This window comes from Saimiri boliviensis, chromosome 12 (genome assembly GCF_048565385.1).
Source record: "Saimiri boliviensis isolate mSaiBol1 chromosome 12, mSaiBol1.pri, whole genome shotgun sequence".
In the NCBI taxonomy this organism is placed as follows: Eukaryota; Metazoa; Chordata; class Mammalia; order Primates; family Cebidae; genus Saimiri; species Saimiri boliviensis.
In genome coordinates this window covers 99,760,679-99,775,948 of record NC_133460.1, presented here as the reverse complement: position 1 = coordinate 99,775,948, position 15,270 = coordinate 99,760,679, and the positions used below count along the sequence as shown (strand labels likewise).

Here is a 15,270-nt window from a genome sequence, read left to right as displayed (position 1 = left end):
TAAAACTAGAGAAATCATCCATTCTATCTTCTGTAAATTTTAAAACCACTCCAGATGGCTCCTCATTTATGGACACACAAACAAGAAAAAATTAAAATACAATATAATGACAACTCAGCATTTGATATGCAAATAAGTACATACTTTGGAAAAATAGTTGCTCTGCAACAGATGTGCAACATTTAAAAATATCTTTTTGACAATCTTAATAAACTTAAAAAATATACACAGAAATTTAAGACAAAAATTTATCCAAAGCATTTTTCAATACATATACCACTTTAAAAGAAATGAGAATTATCAGGTACTAGAAATGAAGCAGACATTCCAAATAAGAATAGTAAAGTTAAGTTTGATCTAGCAACAAAATTTTACCATACATGGAAAAGACAAGAAGGGTTAGAAGGTATGGGTTCCAAAATCGAGAAGACCAAGAAGATGTAATTCTTGGCATCCTAACGGAAGCAAGGTAAACTGAACCATGTTCATAAAGTGATACTATCAACTGTAGAAACTATCTATGAAAAAAGGCATTTAAACACATCATAAGCTCTGCAAAATGCAGAAAAGAATTTTAAGTCCCCTAGGATATGTGTATGAAAGAAAAACATCACTTGTGAGAACTTAAAGGGTAAAAAATCACTTGTGAGAACTTAAAGGATATGTCAGGCATATATGGTAATTTGAAATTCACGTCATACATTTGTTGAACAAACCACCAAATAAAACATGAATATAAACCTATTCTGTGAACAAGAAAAGTCCCATAGATAGTGTAAAAGCAGATGCAAATGATCCTTGTAAATACATCCACAGCTCAGGTTACACAAATATACCACAGGAAAGAAATTGGGAAAACTTTTCTTACATAAGGAACTAGACAGCATTTTATGCTTCGCAGGCCATACAGTCTCTGTCACAACTATTCCTTTCTGCAACTGTAGTGCAAAAGCAAACAAACACAATACACAAATAGCTGGGTAGAGTTGTACTTTAATAAAACTTTCTTTACATAAATCTGCAGCAGACTAGATTTGGCCTACCAGCCTTGGTTTGCCAAACCCTGACATGGAAAGGAAAAAAAAAAATTCTAAATTAAATTTCACAATAAAAACTTCAAAAACACCATAAAAATCAGGAGATTAAAAAAAAGAGTTGATTAAAACGGAGTAAGAATACATATAGAAGATGAAATGTTCAAAATTAAAGATATGAAAAATAAGGAAATTATGCCTGAAGAAGAAAGGTATGATGACAATGTCCCATCAAATAGAGAATATCAACAAAGAACTAAAATTTTTGAAAAAAAAATGAAGTAGAAAAGTACAATAACAAAAAATACACTAGAATTCAACAGAAGATCTGAACTGGTAGAAAAACAATCAGCAAGCTTAAAGACAGACTGATAGATTATGTAATCTAAAATACAGAGAGAATTAGAAATGGAGAAAAGTAAGCAGAGCTTGGGAAAACATATGGGACATCATTAATTTTACCATCAGGTGAATGATAGGAACACCAAAAACAGAGGAAAGAGAGATAGAAAAGAAACTAAAAATTATTTGAAAACATAGTTGCTGCAAACTTCTCAAATTTGTTGAAAAACATTAACTTACACATCCAGGAAACCTAACTTCCACATCCAAACTCTAAATAGGACAAACACAAAAAGATCCACGGAAAGTCCCATTATAATTATTATTATGAATGCAACAAGGACAAAGTCTAGAAAGAAGAAAGAGATAAAATCATTTCTCACTTACAAAAAAGCCCTATAAGATTAACAACTGATTTTTAATCAGAAATAATAGAGGCCAGTAAGCAATACAATAATTTATACTCAAAAAACCACTGCTAACCAAGAATCCTCTGTCAAGCAAAGCTACCTTTAAAAAAAATCAGAGAAATAATGGCATTCCTAAATATCAAAACATTAAAAGAATTAAATGCTAGCAGGCCAGCCATACAAGAAACACTACAGAAAGTTATTCACAGGAAAGCAAGCGACCCAGACAGTAATTCAACTCCATGCAAAAAAAGAAAGAAATAGTACTGGTTATAATTGTGTAATAATAAAAATAGAAAATGCATATTTATTTTTCTTTTTTCTATTACCTGATGTTATTAAAGAATTATTTTTAAATATATGTATATAATAGTATTATTTGTCCTATAACCATAAAAATGTAATATGTTTGCCAATAAAAGCTTAAAATAGGTGAGTGAAGAAAACCTGTGTTGGGCTAAAGATATGATACCAGGTGGTTTGGAGTCGTAGGAACAAATAAGGAAAACCAGAAATGGTAAAAAGATTATTATAATAAAAGCTATAAATATATACTTGCCCTCCAAAAACCAGAAATGGTAAAAAGATTAATATAATAAAAGCTATAAATATATACTTGCCCTCCTTTCATTCCTCAAATTCTTTAAAAGATATAAAATTATATAAAGTAATAATTTTAATAGAGTACTGGTGGGCCCACACATAAATAGATGTAGTACATATTAAAAAATAAGACAAAAAAATGAAGAAAAAGAATAGACTGACATGAGTAACATTATATCTCACTGGTATTAATATAAATCTGAAAAATATTTTAATATGTTAAAATGTATATGTTAAAGGTTTCTAGGTCTTTCATTTCCTTGGTTAAATTTATTTCTAAGTATTTTAATTTTTTGCAGCTACTGTAAATGGTATCACCTTCTTGATTTCCTTTTCTCCTAGTCATTGTTCATGTATAAAAATGCTGATTTTTGTGAGTTGACTGGGCATTCTGCAACTTTACTGATTTCATTTGTCAGTACTAACAGTTTCTTGATAGAATCTTTATGCTTTTATACATATAAAATCATGTCACCTGCAAACAGATACAGTCTGAGTCCCTTCTTTCCTGTTTAGATACATTTAATTTCTTGCTTTTGCCTAAGTGCTCAGTCTGAAGACTTTCCATACTATGTTAAATAAAAGTGGTGCAAGTGTGCATCCCTTTGTTTTTCCAGTTCTTAAAAAAAAAAAAAAAAAAGTTTCAGCTTTCCCTCTTCAGTATTATGATAGCTATGTTCTTTTCCCAAACAAGCAAAATGGAATTCATTACTGCTAGCCAAGTCCTGAAACAGATGCTTGAGGAAGTGAAAGGACAATATTTGCCATCATAAAAACAAATGAAAGTATAAAACTCCCTGATGAAGCAAGCACACAAATAAGGAAAATTATTCAAATGCTACCACTACACAAAACTACAAAACCACAATGATAAACAATAAGAGAGAAGCAAAGGATATATAAAACAACCATAAATCACTTAACGAATGACATAAATAAGCCCTCGCATATCAATAGTAACTTAATGTAAACAAATTAAACTTTCCACTTAAAAGACACAGACTTGCTGACCTTCAAGGTCAGACATCCCAGAAGAAGAAGCAGGCACCCATCTGTGCCATTCTCCAGTCTCCTCGAGTGGCATCTCCACATGCAGGAGCAAACCAGATGAATAGGGTCTGAAGTGAAGCCCCAGCAAAACACAGCAGCCCTACAGAAGAGGGACCTTATCACTGAAAGAAAAACAGAGAGCAACAACAACAACAACAAAAAAGCCCCACGAAAATCCTCTCCAAGGGCCAACAGCCTCAAAGAAAATAGACAGACTCAAACTCGAAACTAGACAAACTCAAGATCAGAAAGAATTAACAACAACAACAAAAATGCCAAAAACCCAAAAGGCCAAAGTACCTATTCTCCTCAAAATGATAACAACATCTCTCCAGCAAGAGTGCAGAACTGGACAGATGATAAGATGGACAAATTCACAGAAGTAGGCTTCAGAAGGCAGGTAATAAAATACTACACTGAGCTAAAGGAGTATGTTCTAACCCACAGCAAAGAAGCTAAGAATCTTGATAAAAGGTTAGAGGAGATGCTAACTAAAATAACCAGTTCAGAAACAAATGATCTGATGGAGCAAAAAAGACAGCCAGAAAACTTCATGAAGCAAACACAAATATCAATACCCGAGGTGACCAAGTGGGAGAAAAATAAGAGTTTAAAGACAACCTTGCTGAAATAAGGCATGCAGACAAGACTAGAGAAAAAAGAATGAAAAGAAACAAACAAAGCTTCCAAGAAATACAGAACATTGCAGAGAGACCAAACCTATGATTGACTGGAGCACCTCAAGTAGACAAGGAGAATGGAACCAAGCTGGAAAACACTTTTCAGGATACTGTCCAGGAGAACTTCCCCAACCTAGCAAGGCAGGCCAATGTTCAAATTCAGGAAATATAGAGAACACCACTAAGATGCTCCATGAGATGATCAACCCCAAGACACATAATCTTCGGATTCTCCAAGGTCAAAAAAAAGAAAAAAATGTTAATGGCAGCCAGAAAGAAGGGCCAAGTCACCTACAAAGGGAGGCCCAACAGACTAACAGCAGACCTCTCAGCAGAAACTCCACAAGCCAGAGGGACTAGGGACCAATATTCAGCATTCTTATTTAAAAAAAAAAAAAAAAAGAAGGAATTTTAAATCCAGAATTTCATATCCAGCCAAAATAAGCTTCATAAGAGAAAGATCCCTTCCAAACAAGCAAATGCTTAAGGATTTTGTTACCACCAGGCCTACCTTGCGAGAGATCCTGAAAGAAGCACTAAATATGGAAAGGAAAAGCCAGTATCAGTGACTAAAAAACACACTGAAATATAAAGATCAATGACACTATGAAGAAACTGCATCAACTAGTGTGCAAAATAACCAGATAGCATCATGATGACAGGATCAAATTCACATGTAACAGTATTAACCTTAAATGCAAATAGGCCAAATGCCCTAATTAAAAGACACAGACTAGCTAACTGGATAGAGTCAAGATCAATCAGTGTGATGTATCAGGAGATCCAACTCACAAGCACGGACACACATAGGCTCAAAATAAAAGGATGGAGGAAAATTTACCAAGCAAATAAAAAGCAAAAACAAAAGCAGCTGAGGCAATACTAGTCTCTGACAAACAGACTTTAAACTAACAAAAATCAAAAAAGACAAAGAAGGGCATTACATAATGATAAAGGGAACAATTTAACAAGAAGAGCTAACTATTCTAAATATATATGTACCCAGTAACCAGGAGCACCCAATTAATAAAACAAGTTTTTAGAGACCTACAAAGAGACTTAGACTTACACAATAATAGTGGGGGACTTTAACATCCCACTATCAATACTAGACAGATCATTAAGACAGAAAATTAACAAGGATATTCAGGACTTGAACTCAGCTCTGGATCAAGTAGACATAATAGACATCTACAGAACTCTCTACCCCAAATCAACAGAATATACATTCTTCTCAGTGCCACATGGCTCTTATTCTAAAATTGACCACATAATTTGATGTAAAACATTTCTCAGCAAATGCAAAAGAACCAAAATCATAGACAGTCTCTTAGACAACAGTGCAATCAAATTAGAACTCAGGATTAAGAAATTCACTCAAAACCACACAATTACATGGAAATTTCAAAACCTGCTCCTGAATGACCCCTGGGTAAATAATGAAACTAAGGCAGAAATCAAGAAGTTCTTTGAAATGAATGAGAACAAAGAGACAAAATACCAGAATCTCTGGAACATAGCTAAAGCAATGTTGAGAGAGAAATTTACAGCAGTAAATGACCACATAAGAAAGCTGGAAAGATCTCAAACTGACACTCTAACATCACAACTAAAAGAACTAGAGAAGCATCAACAAACAAATCCAAAAGCAAGCAGAAGACGGTAAATAACTAAGATCAGAGCAGAACTGAAAGAGACAGAGACATGAAAAGCCCTTCAAAAAATCAGTGAATTCAGAAGCTGGTTTTTTTGAAAAAATTAACAAAATAGATAGAATGCTAGCTAGGTTAATGAAGAAAAGTGAGAAGAATCAAATAGACACAACAAAAAATGATAAAGGGGATATCACCACTGACCCCACAGAAATACAGACTACCATCAGATGATGCTATAAACACCTCTATGCAAATAAACTGGAAAACCCAAAAGAAATTTATAAATTCCTGCACACATACACCCTCCCAAGACTAAACCAGAAACAAGTTAAATCCCTGAATAGACCAATAACAGGTTCTGAAATTGAAGGAGTAATTTATAGCCTACCAACCAGAAAAAGCCCAGAACCAGACGGATTAACAACCAAATTCTACCAGAGGTACAAAGAGGAGCCAGTACCATTCCTTCTGAAACTATTCCAAATAACTGAAAGGGAGGGACTCCTCTCTAACTAATTTTATGAAGCCAGCATCAACCTGATACCAAAACTAGGAAGAAACAACAGAAAAAGAAAATTTCTGCCAATTTCCCTGATGAATATTGATGTGAAAATCCTCAATAAAATACCAGTAAAGTGAATCCAGTAGCACATCAAAAAACATACCAGAAGTCAGCTTCATCCCTAGGATGCAGCTAGTTCAACATATACAAATCAATAAACATAACTCATCACATAAACAGAACCACAGACAAAACCACATGATTATCTCAATAGATGCAGAAAAGGCCTTTGATAAAATTCAACATCCCTTCATATTAAAAACTCTCACTAATCTAGGTATTGATGGAACATAGCTCAATAATAGGAGCTACTTACGACAATCCCACAGCCAATATCATATTAATGGGCAAAAGCTGGAAGCATTTCCTCTGAAAACCAGTACAGGACAAGAATGCCCTCTCTAACCACTCCTATCCTACATGGAACATGGTATTGGAAGTTCTGGCAAGGGCAATCAGGTAAGAGAAAGAAAGAAAGGGCATTCGAACAGGAAAAGAGGAAGTCAAATTGTCTCAGTTTGCAGATGACATGATTTTACATTTAGAAAACCCCATCATCTCGGTCCAATAACTCTTATAACTGATAATCAACTTCAGCAAAGCCTCAGGATACAAAATCAATTTGCAAAAATCACAAGCATTCCTTTACACCAACAGCAGACAAGCAGAGAGCCAAATCATGAATGAACTCCCATTCACAAAGGGAAAGAAATACCTAGGAATACACCTAACAAGGGATATAAAGGACCTCTTCAAAGAGAATAACAAAGCACTGCTTAAGGAAATAAGAGATGACACAAATAAATGGAAAAACGTTCTATCTTCATGGATAGGAAGAATCAATAGTGTGAAAATGGCCACACTGCCCAAAGTGATTTATAGATTCAATGCTATTCTCATCAACCTACCATTGACATTTTCTTCACAGAATTAGAAAAAACTAATTTAAATTTCACATGGAATTAAAGAAGACCCTGTATAGCCAAGACAATTCTAAGCAAAAGGAACAAAGCTGGAGGTATCATGCTACCTGACCTCAAACTAGGTTGCAAGGCTACAGTAACAAAATCAGACAGAGACCAATGGAACACAACAGAGACCTCAGAAATAATGCCACACATCTATAACCATCTGATCTTCAACAACCTGACAAAACTAAGCTATGGGGAAAGCATCTCCTATTCAATAAATGGTGCTGGGAAAACAGGTTTGCCATATGCAGAAAACCGAAAGTGGACCCCTTCCTTACACCTTATACAAAAATTAACTCAAGATGGATTAAATAGTTAAATGTAAAACCCAAAACCATAAAAACCCTAGAGGAAAACGTAGACAATAACGTTCAGGACTTAGGCATGGGCAAAGACTTCATGACGAAAACGCCAAAAGCAGTTGCAGCTAAAGGCAAAATTGACAAATACAATCTAATTAAACTAAAGAGCTTCTTTACAGCAAAAGAAATTATCATCAGGCAACCTATAGGAGAAAAATTTTGCAATCTGCCCATCTGACAAAGGTCTAATATACAGAATTTATAAGGAACATAAATAAATTTAGGAGAAAAAAATGAACAACTCCATAAAAAACTGGGCAAAGGATATAAACAGGCACTCCTCAATGGAAGAAATTTATACAGCCAACAAATGTATGAAAAAAGCTCAACATCACCGATCATCAGAGAAATGCAAATCAAAACCGCAATGAGATACCATCTCACGTCGGTCAGAATGGCAATTATTAAAAAGTCAAGAAACAATAGACACTGGTGAAGCTGTGGAGAAACAGGCTTGTTCTTACACTGTAATTCCTAAAGGATATAAAACCAGAAATACCATTTGACCCAGCAATCCCATTACTGGGTATATATATAAAGGAATATAAATCACTCTACTATAAAGACACATGCACATATGTGTTTATTGCAGAACCATTTGCAATAGCAAAGTCATGGAATCAACCCTAATGCCCAGTAATGATAGACTGGATATAGAAAATGTGGTTCATATACAACATGGAATACTGCACAGCCATAAAAAGTAATGAGATCATGTCCTTTGCAGGGACATGGATGAAGCTGGAAGCCATCATCCTCAGCAAACTAACACAGGATCAGAAAATGAAACACCGCATGTTCTCACTCATAAGTGGGAGTTGAACAATGAAGATACATGGACACAGGGAGGGGAACAACATGCACCAGTCCCCGTTGCAAGATGGTGAGGGGAAGAAACTCGGAGGATGGGTCAATAGGTGCAGCAAACCACCATGATGCGTATATACCTATGTAATGTCCACGTTCTGCACTTGTATCCCAGAACTTAAAGTTAAATAACAAAATATTTAAAGAATAAAAAGAAATAAAAGCCAATCATGATATTCCATGAATTCATTTAGCCTATCTAATGATTCTAAACAGAATACCACCTGTATAACTGAGACAGATGTAGTCCATGGAAGAATTTTTTATCTTAGACATTTTAGTCTCATTTTCATTGTTCTTTTTTTCTAAAGCTACATTTTCTTTATTATAAGAAAAGAAAACTCCTTCTTGGATCCCTTAAGAAGAAAGTTAAATTGTTTCATCACATTATTATTACCTGGACACTGGATAAAGGACCACTCATAGTTCTTTTCTTTGGGACAAAGATTGGTGTCAAGAACCATCTCATTGTGGTGCATTCCAATAAGCTTCATTGGTCCCCGTGAAGAACCTTCAATGCAATGTCCTCTTCCTGTATTACTAGGATCATTGCACCAGCCACATCCAGGCTGTTCCAAACACTGTCCACAGGTTCTCAATCCAGAACAATTTTGAGCTGCATGACAGGAACATTGACAAGTATGTTAACCTGACTATACATTAGTATAGAATTATAGGCTAATAAAAAAATAAGTATGATCATGAAAAAACAATGAAAGGTCATCTATAGTTAATGTAAACATTTTTGCAATAATATTTAAGAGACAGCAATTACTAAAAGCAATTAAAATATACATCACAATCAAGAGGAGATAAACAGTCTGACATAGGAGTGAAAAAAAGTATGGTTAACCATGACATGGAGAAAAATAAAGTCAGTAATTGAGGACTCCCAAAAATTTGGGGGAGATGATCTAGGGCCCTACAGACCACCTTTATTATTGTCTGTGATGTAAAATCATGCTAGCCATTCTTGTCGTGCCTGAGAACCTTCAATGATTCTGTATTCTGCCTATGGATATCCAGAGTAAGTGATGTTTGCCCATTTCCTGAGACTGCTGGGCTATACTTGGACTATCTGTTATGGACATGCTCCTCCCAAGGGTCCAAGATACTAGTATTTGGCCATTATGTAATGAGTAAACTTAATCTCATCCAAAAAACCAAGCTGGGTGGGAACACAAAAACCTGTCACTCTCCTTCAGCCAGGCAACCAGAGCACACATTCTAATTTGCAGGGCTGTAAAATAACACTCTAAGACTCATTCACTGACACTCAACCTTTGTTGTTGCTGGTTTTTGATTCCAGGTATAACCTATGAGACTCAATAAAACCTATGAATATGATGATGTTTGCCAAAGATAAGCAGACATTATAGTCTAACAGCATAGTCATTTCCATTGCTATGAAATGTTTTAAATTTTTAATTAACAACCTGAGCATCTTACATTAAGCTGAGATACTTTTCATATTTACATAGTTACTTTTACTATTATTTAGCGAGGAATACTATATTGTGTCTTGGAAATTTTTTATAAATAGAAGACAGTGACAGAAATACAAGGCATCATGAATAATATCTTCTGGTCACATGAAAGAAAAAACAATGGAGGAAAAAATGGTAGATTTCTGGCAGAATCAATTTCATTGTATAATGTTAATGACTTAGCTGCCACTCAGCATTTTAATACTACTGGGAACAAAATTGTTGCTAAGAAAACTACAAACAATGGCACGAATTTCTCAGTGAACATTAGGAACTTGATATAGTTGAGTGTGCAGAGACAGCAGAATATTGGATTTTAAAATCTACAAATTATGACATTATTTGTAGTTGTCAATCCTTTGAGGGCTGCAGATCTCATACCTTTATAGGAAGGTAAAGAATAAGTTTGTCTCCTGTACTTGCTTAACAAGAAATTAAAAAAAAAAAAAAGAATACTCTTTTAGTCATTAAACAGAAGTGGCTAATGTTAAATTTGTAGATAAATAATTCATTGACACAAAGAGTCTTGCTTTGAAAAATTATACTTTTTCAACAGTCCACACTGCTAAATGACACAATTTAAAACTTTCTATTTACCATATCCCTCCTTAGTTTTGTTGGTTTAAAACATTTATAGTATATTTGTGATTGCAGTTAGTCCACCATATTGTCAACTAGTTTATTCTAATTGTTTACAAAAGTATATTGGGTGACTATGTCATCAATAGGACACAATGGAAAATATCTAATTATTAATATTAGCTTGACATTTCAATTATCTACTGTCATGTATGATTTGTAAAATGTATCATGTGAAGAGAAAGTAAATATTTAGTGGGACTCACCCTGAATAAATCAAATTTCCTAATATTGTTATACGGTTATTTTCTAAGAAAGTAAGTTTTATTTTAGAACTTTTTTTTTAAGAAAGGATCATGATACCTGCTTTAGCCACAGCCTGATTTTACCTGTGGATACCACCTATTGACCTAAAGTCTGAATTTTTCAACCCAGTGAATAAAATACTGGGGAAAGAAAATATAAATAAATATATTTTTCATGATAAATATATATATTTTTCTTTCCTCAGTATTATATATATATATATATTGCATATATATATATATATATATATATTGCACTCCACTGGCACATGATATAAGCTTCATGAGACCTCTGCTGTTCCAACCCCACAGGAGATAGTGCACCTGCTTATACAGGAGCACATTACTACTACAACCAGTATCTGAGAATCATGAAAATACTCTCTATAACCAAGCAACTCATATAGAGTTTTCATGACTGAAAGCACCAAGAGTCAAATTAGATTAAAATAAACTACAAACATTAAAGTCATATCCTCAAAAAGAAAAAAAGATACTTAAAAAGCACAGTTGAATCAAAAAAATTAAAAAATAATTAGAAGAGGTAGCCTACAAAAATGGGAAGGAACCAAAAAAATAATTCTGGCAATGTGAAAAAATAGGGTTTTATAATACCGCCAAAAGGTCACACTACCTATTCAGCAATGGATCCAAACCAAGATAACAATCTTTGAAATGCCAGAAGAACTCAGAAGGTTGATTACTATGTTACTCAATCAGATACAAGAGAAAGGCGAAAAACACGTAAGAAAATTTAAAACAAAATTCAGGATATAAATAAAAATTTTTACAAAACAATACTTTTTTTGAAAAAACAATTTATGGAAATCAAAGGCACATTTAGAAAACTGCAAAATGCAAGTGGAAAGTTTTAACAATAGACTAGACAAAGTAGAATAAATAATTTAATACCTTATAGACAAAGCTTTTGAATTATACCAGTCAAACAAAAATAAAAAAAATAATTTTAAAAAGAAACAAAGTCTGCAAGAAATATGAGATTAGGTGAAACAGCCAAATCTAAGAATAATTGGTGTTCTGAGGGAAAAGAAAAAAAAGTTTTTTGAAAAACTTATTTGTGGGAATAACTAAGAAAAACATCCCTGGCTGTGCCAGAGATTTAGACACCCAAATACAAGAAGCTCAAAGAACTCCTGAGAGGTTTATAGCAAAAAGGACATTATCAATATATATAGCAATCATTCTATCTAAAGTCAACATGAAGAAAAGAATTCTAAGAGCAGCAATACAAAAGTATCAGGTAATCTATAAAGAAATACCTAACAGACTAATAGTAGACTTCTCAGCAGAAACTTTACAAGCCAGAAGGGATCAAGGTTCTCTCTTTAGCCTCATTAAGCAGAATAACTGCCAGCCAACAATTTTGTATCCAGCAAAATTAACTTTCATAAATGAAGGAGAAATAAAGTCCTTTTCAGACAAGCAAATGCTAAGGAATTTTGTCACTACCAGACCAACCCTAAAAGAAAAGCTAAAAGGAGTTTAAATCTTGAAATGAAAGGTTAATATGCACCAGAATAGAAACTCTTGAAAGTATAAAACTCACTGGGTCTATAAAGTAATAACACAGTGAGGAAAACAAAGTAACTAGGTAAAAAACAACATCATAACTAGAAAAGTAACTCACATCTGAATATTAATGTTACATGTAAATGGTATAAATGCTCCACGTAAAAGACATAGATTGGTAAAACAGATGAAAAACCACAAACCAAATATCTACCATCTTCAAGGGACATATCTAACATTTAAAGATTCTTATAGAGTCAAGGTAAAGGGGTTGAAAAAGATATTTGATGCAAATGGAAACCAAAAGCAACCAGGAGGAGCTGTTCTTATATCAGATAAAACAGACTTTAAAGGAACAACTGTAAAGAAAAGACAAAGAAGTTCATTATATAATGATAAAAGCAAGAATCCAACAAGAAGATATTACAATCTAATATATGTGCACCTAAAACTAGAGCTCCCAAATTCATAAAACAATCACTACTAGACCTAAGAAAGAGATAAGACAGCAGTACAATAATGGTGGAGGATTTCAAACTCCACTGACAGCAATAAACAGATCATCAAAGCAGAAAGTCATCAAAGAAACACTGGACTTAGGCTGGGCATGGTGGCTCACACCTGTAAACTCAGGACTTTGGGAGGCTGAGGTGGGCAGATCACCTGAGGTCAGGAGTTCGAGACCAGCCTGACAAACATGGAGAAACCCCATCTCTACTAAAAATACAAAATTAGCCAGGCCTGGTGGCACATGCCTGTAATTCCAGCTACTCGGGACGCTGAGACAGGAGAATTGCTTGAACTCATTGCACTCCAGCCTGGGCAGCAAGAGTGAAACTCCATCTCAAAAAAAGAAAAAAAAATGAAACACTGGACTTAAATTACACTCTAGATAAAATGGACCTAACGGATATTAACAGTACATTGTACCCAAGAAGTACAGAATATGCATCGCATCAGCGCATGGAACATTCTCCAAGGCAGACCATATGATAGGCCACAAAACAAGTCTCAATAAGTTCTAAAAAATCAAAATTGATATATCAAGTATCTTCTCAGATCACAGTAGAATGAAACTAAAAATCAATTCCAAAATGAACCTTCAAAACTATACAAACGTGGAAATTTAACAATCTGCTCCTGAACGATTTTGGGGTTAACAAATCAAGATGGAAAGTTTTAAATTCTGCAGAAAAGAACAGTAACTGTGACACAAGTTATCAAAACCTTGAATATAGGAAAAGCAGTGCTAAGGGAAAAGTTTTTGGCACTAAGTGCCTGTATCAAAGTCTGAAAGATCACACACTAACAACAATGTAATGTCACATCTCAAGGAACTAAAGAAACAAGAACAAACCAAATCCAAAGCTAAGAGAAGAAACAAATGTCAGAGCAGAACTAAATGAAATTGTAACCAAGAAAATACAAAAGACTAATGAAATGAAAAGTTGTATTTTTGAAAGGATAAAATTGATAGAGCATTAGCTAGATTAACAAAGAAGACAGTATTCAAATAAGTTTAATTAGAAATGAAAATGTTGACATTACAATCAACATCACAGATATATAAAAGATCATTCAAGACAACTCTGAACACTTCTATGCATACAAACTACACAATCTAGTGGAAATGAAAAAAATCCCGGAAACCTGCAACACTTCTAGCTTGAATCAGGAAGAAATAGAAATCCTGAACAGATCAATAACAAGCAGCAAGATTGAATCAGTAATACAAATTTGCCAGCCAAAAAAAACCCAACAGCCAGGGGGATTCATAGTCGAATTCTACTAGATATTCAAAGAAGTGGTATCAATACTACGAAAACTGTTTCAAAAGACTGAGAAAGAGAAAATCTTCCCTAACTCATTCTATGAAGCCAGTATCATCCTGATAGCAAAGTCAGGGAAGGATATTAAAAAAAAAAAAATAGAGACTAATATCTCTGATAAACATAAATGAAAAACTTCTCAACAATACACTAGCAAACTGAATCCAATGGCACATTAAAAAGATAATTCATCATGATCAAGTAGGTGTCATCCCAGAGATGGTTCAACATATACAGTTCAATAAATATGATTCATCACATAAACTTAATTAAAAACAAAAGCAATATGATCATCTCAAATAGATGCAGGAAAAGCATTCATTAAAATCCAACATATCTTTATGATTAAAAAACCTCAACAATCTAGGCATAGAAGAAACAAACCACAAAATAATAAAAGTCATATATGACAAAGCCATAGCAAACGTCATAGTGAATGGAGAAATGTTGAAGGCATTACCTCTAAGAACTATAACGAGATAGGGAGGCCCACTTTCACCGCTTCTATTTAACATAGTACTGGAAATTAGGCAAGAGAAAGAAATAAAGGGTGTCCAAATCAGAAAAGAGGAAGTCAAAACTAGTCTTGTTTGCCAATGACATGATTGCATACCTAGAAAACTCTGAAGACTGTTATGTGATTTTATACTGTATACCTAGAAAACCCTAAAGACCTGGATATGATTGTATACCTAGAAAATCCTAAAGAGTCCTCTAAAAGACGCCTAGATTTAATAATGAATTCAGTAAAGTCTAAGGTTACAAAAACAAGGTACACAAATCAGTAGCATTGCTATACACCAACAATGACTAACATGAGAATCAAATCAAGAACTTTTACAACAGCTGCAAAAATAAAATACCTAGGAATGTATTTAACCAAGGAGGTAAAACATCCCTACAAGAACTACAAAATACTGCTGAAATAAATTATAGGTGACAAAAACAAACAGAAACACATCCTACACTCATGAGAATAATCATACTGCCCAGAACAATCTACA

The 15,270-nt window shown here is 33.9% G+C and overlaps 1 protein-coding gene across 4 annotated transcripts in view; it reads right to left on the bottom strand.

Annotated features, from left to right (window-relative positions):
- ATRNL1 (attractin like 1) overlaps positions 1-15,270 on the bottom strand; it is an 811,767-nt gene that overhangs the window by 600,996 nt on the left and 195,501 nt on the right. For all 4 annotated transcript variants that reach the window (XM_039465348.2, XM_074382946.1, XM_074382947.1 and 1 more), the window contains one exon: positions 8,934-9,152. In XM_039465348.2, coding sequence (XP_039321282.1) covers positions 8,934-9,152 — 219 coding nt within the window. The remainder of the gene's footprint in view (positions 1-8,933; positions 9,153-15,270) is intronic.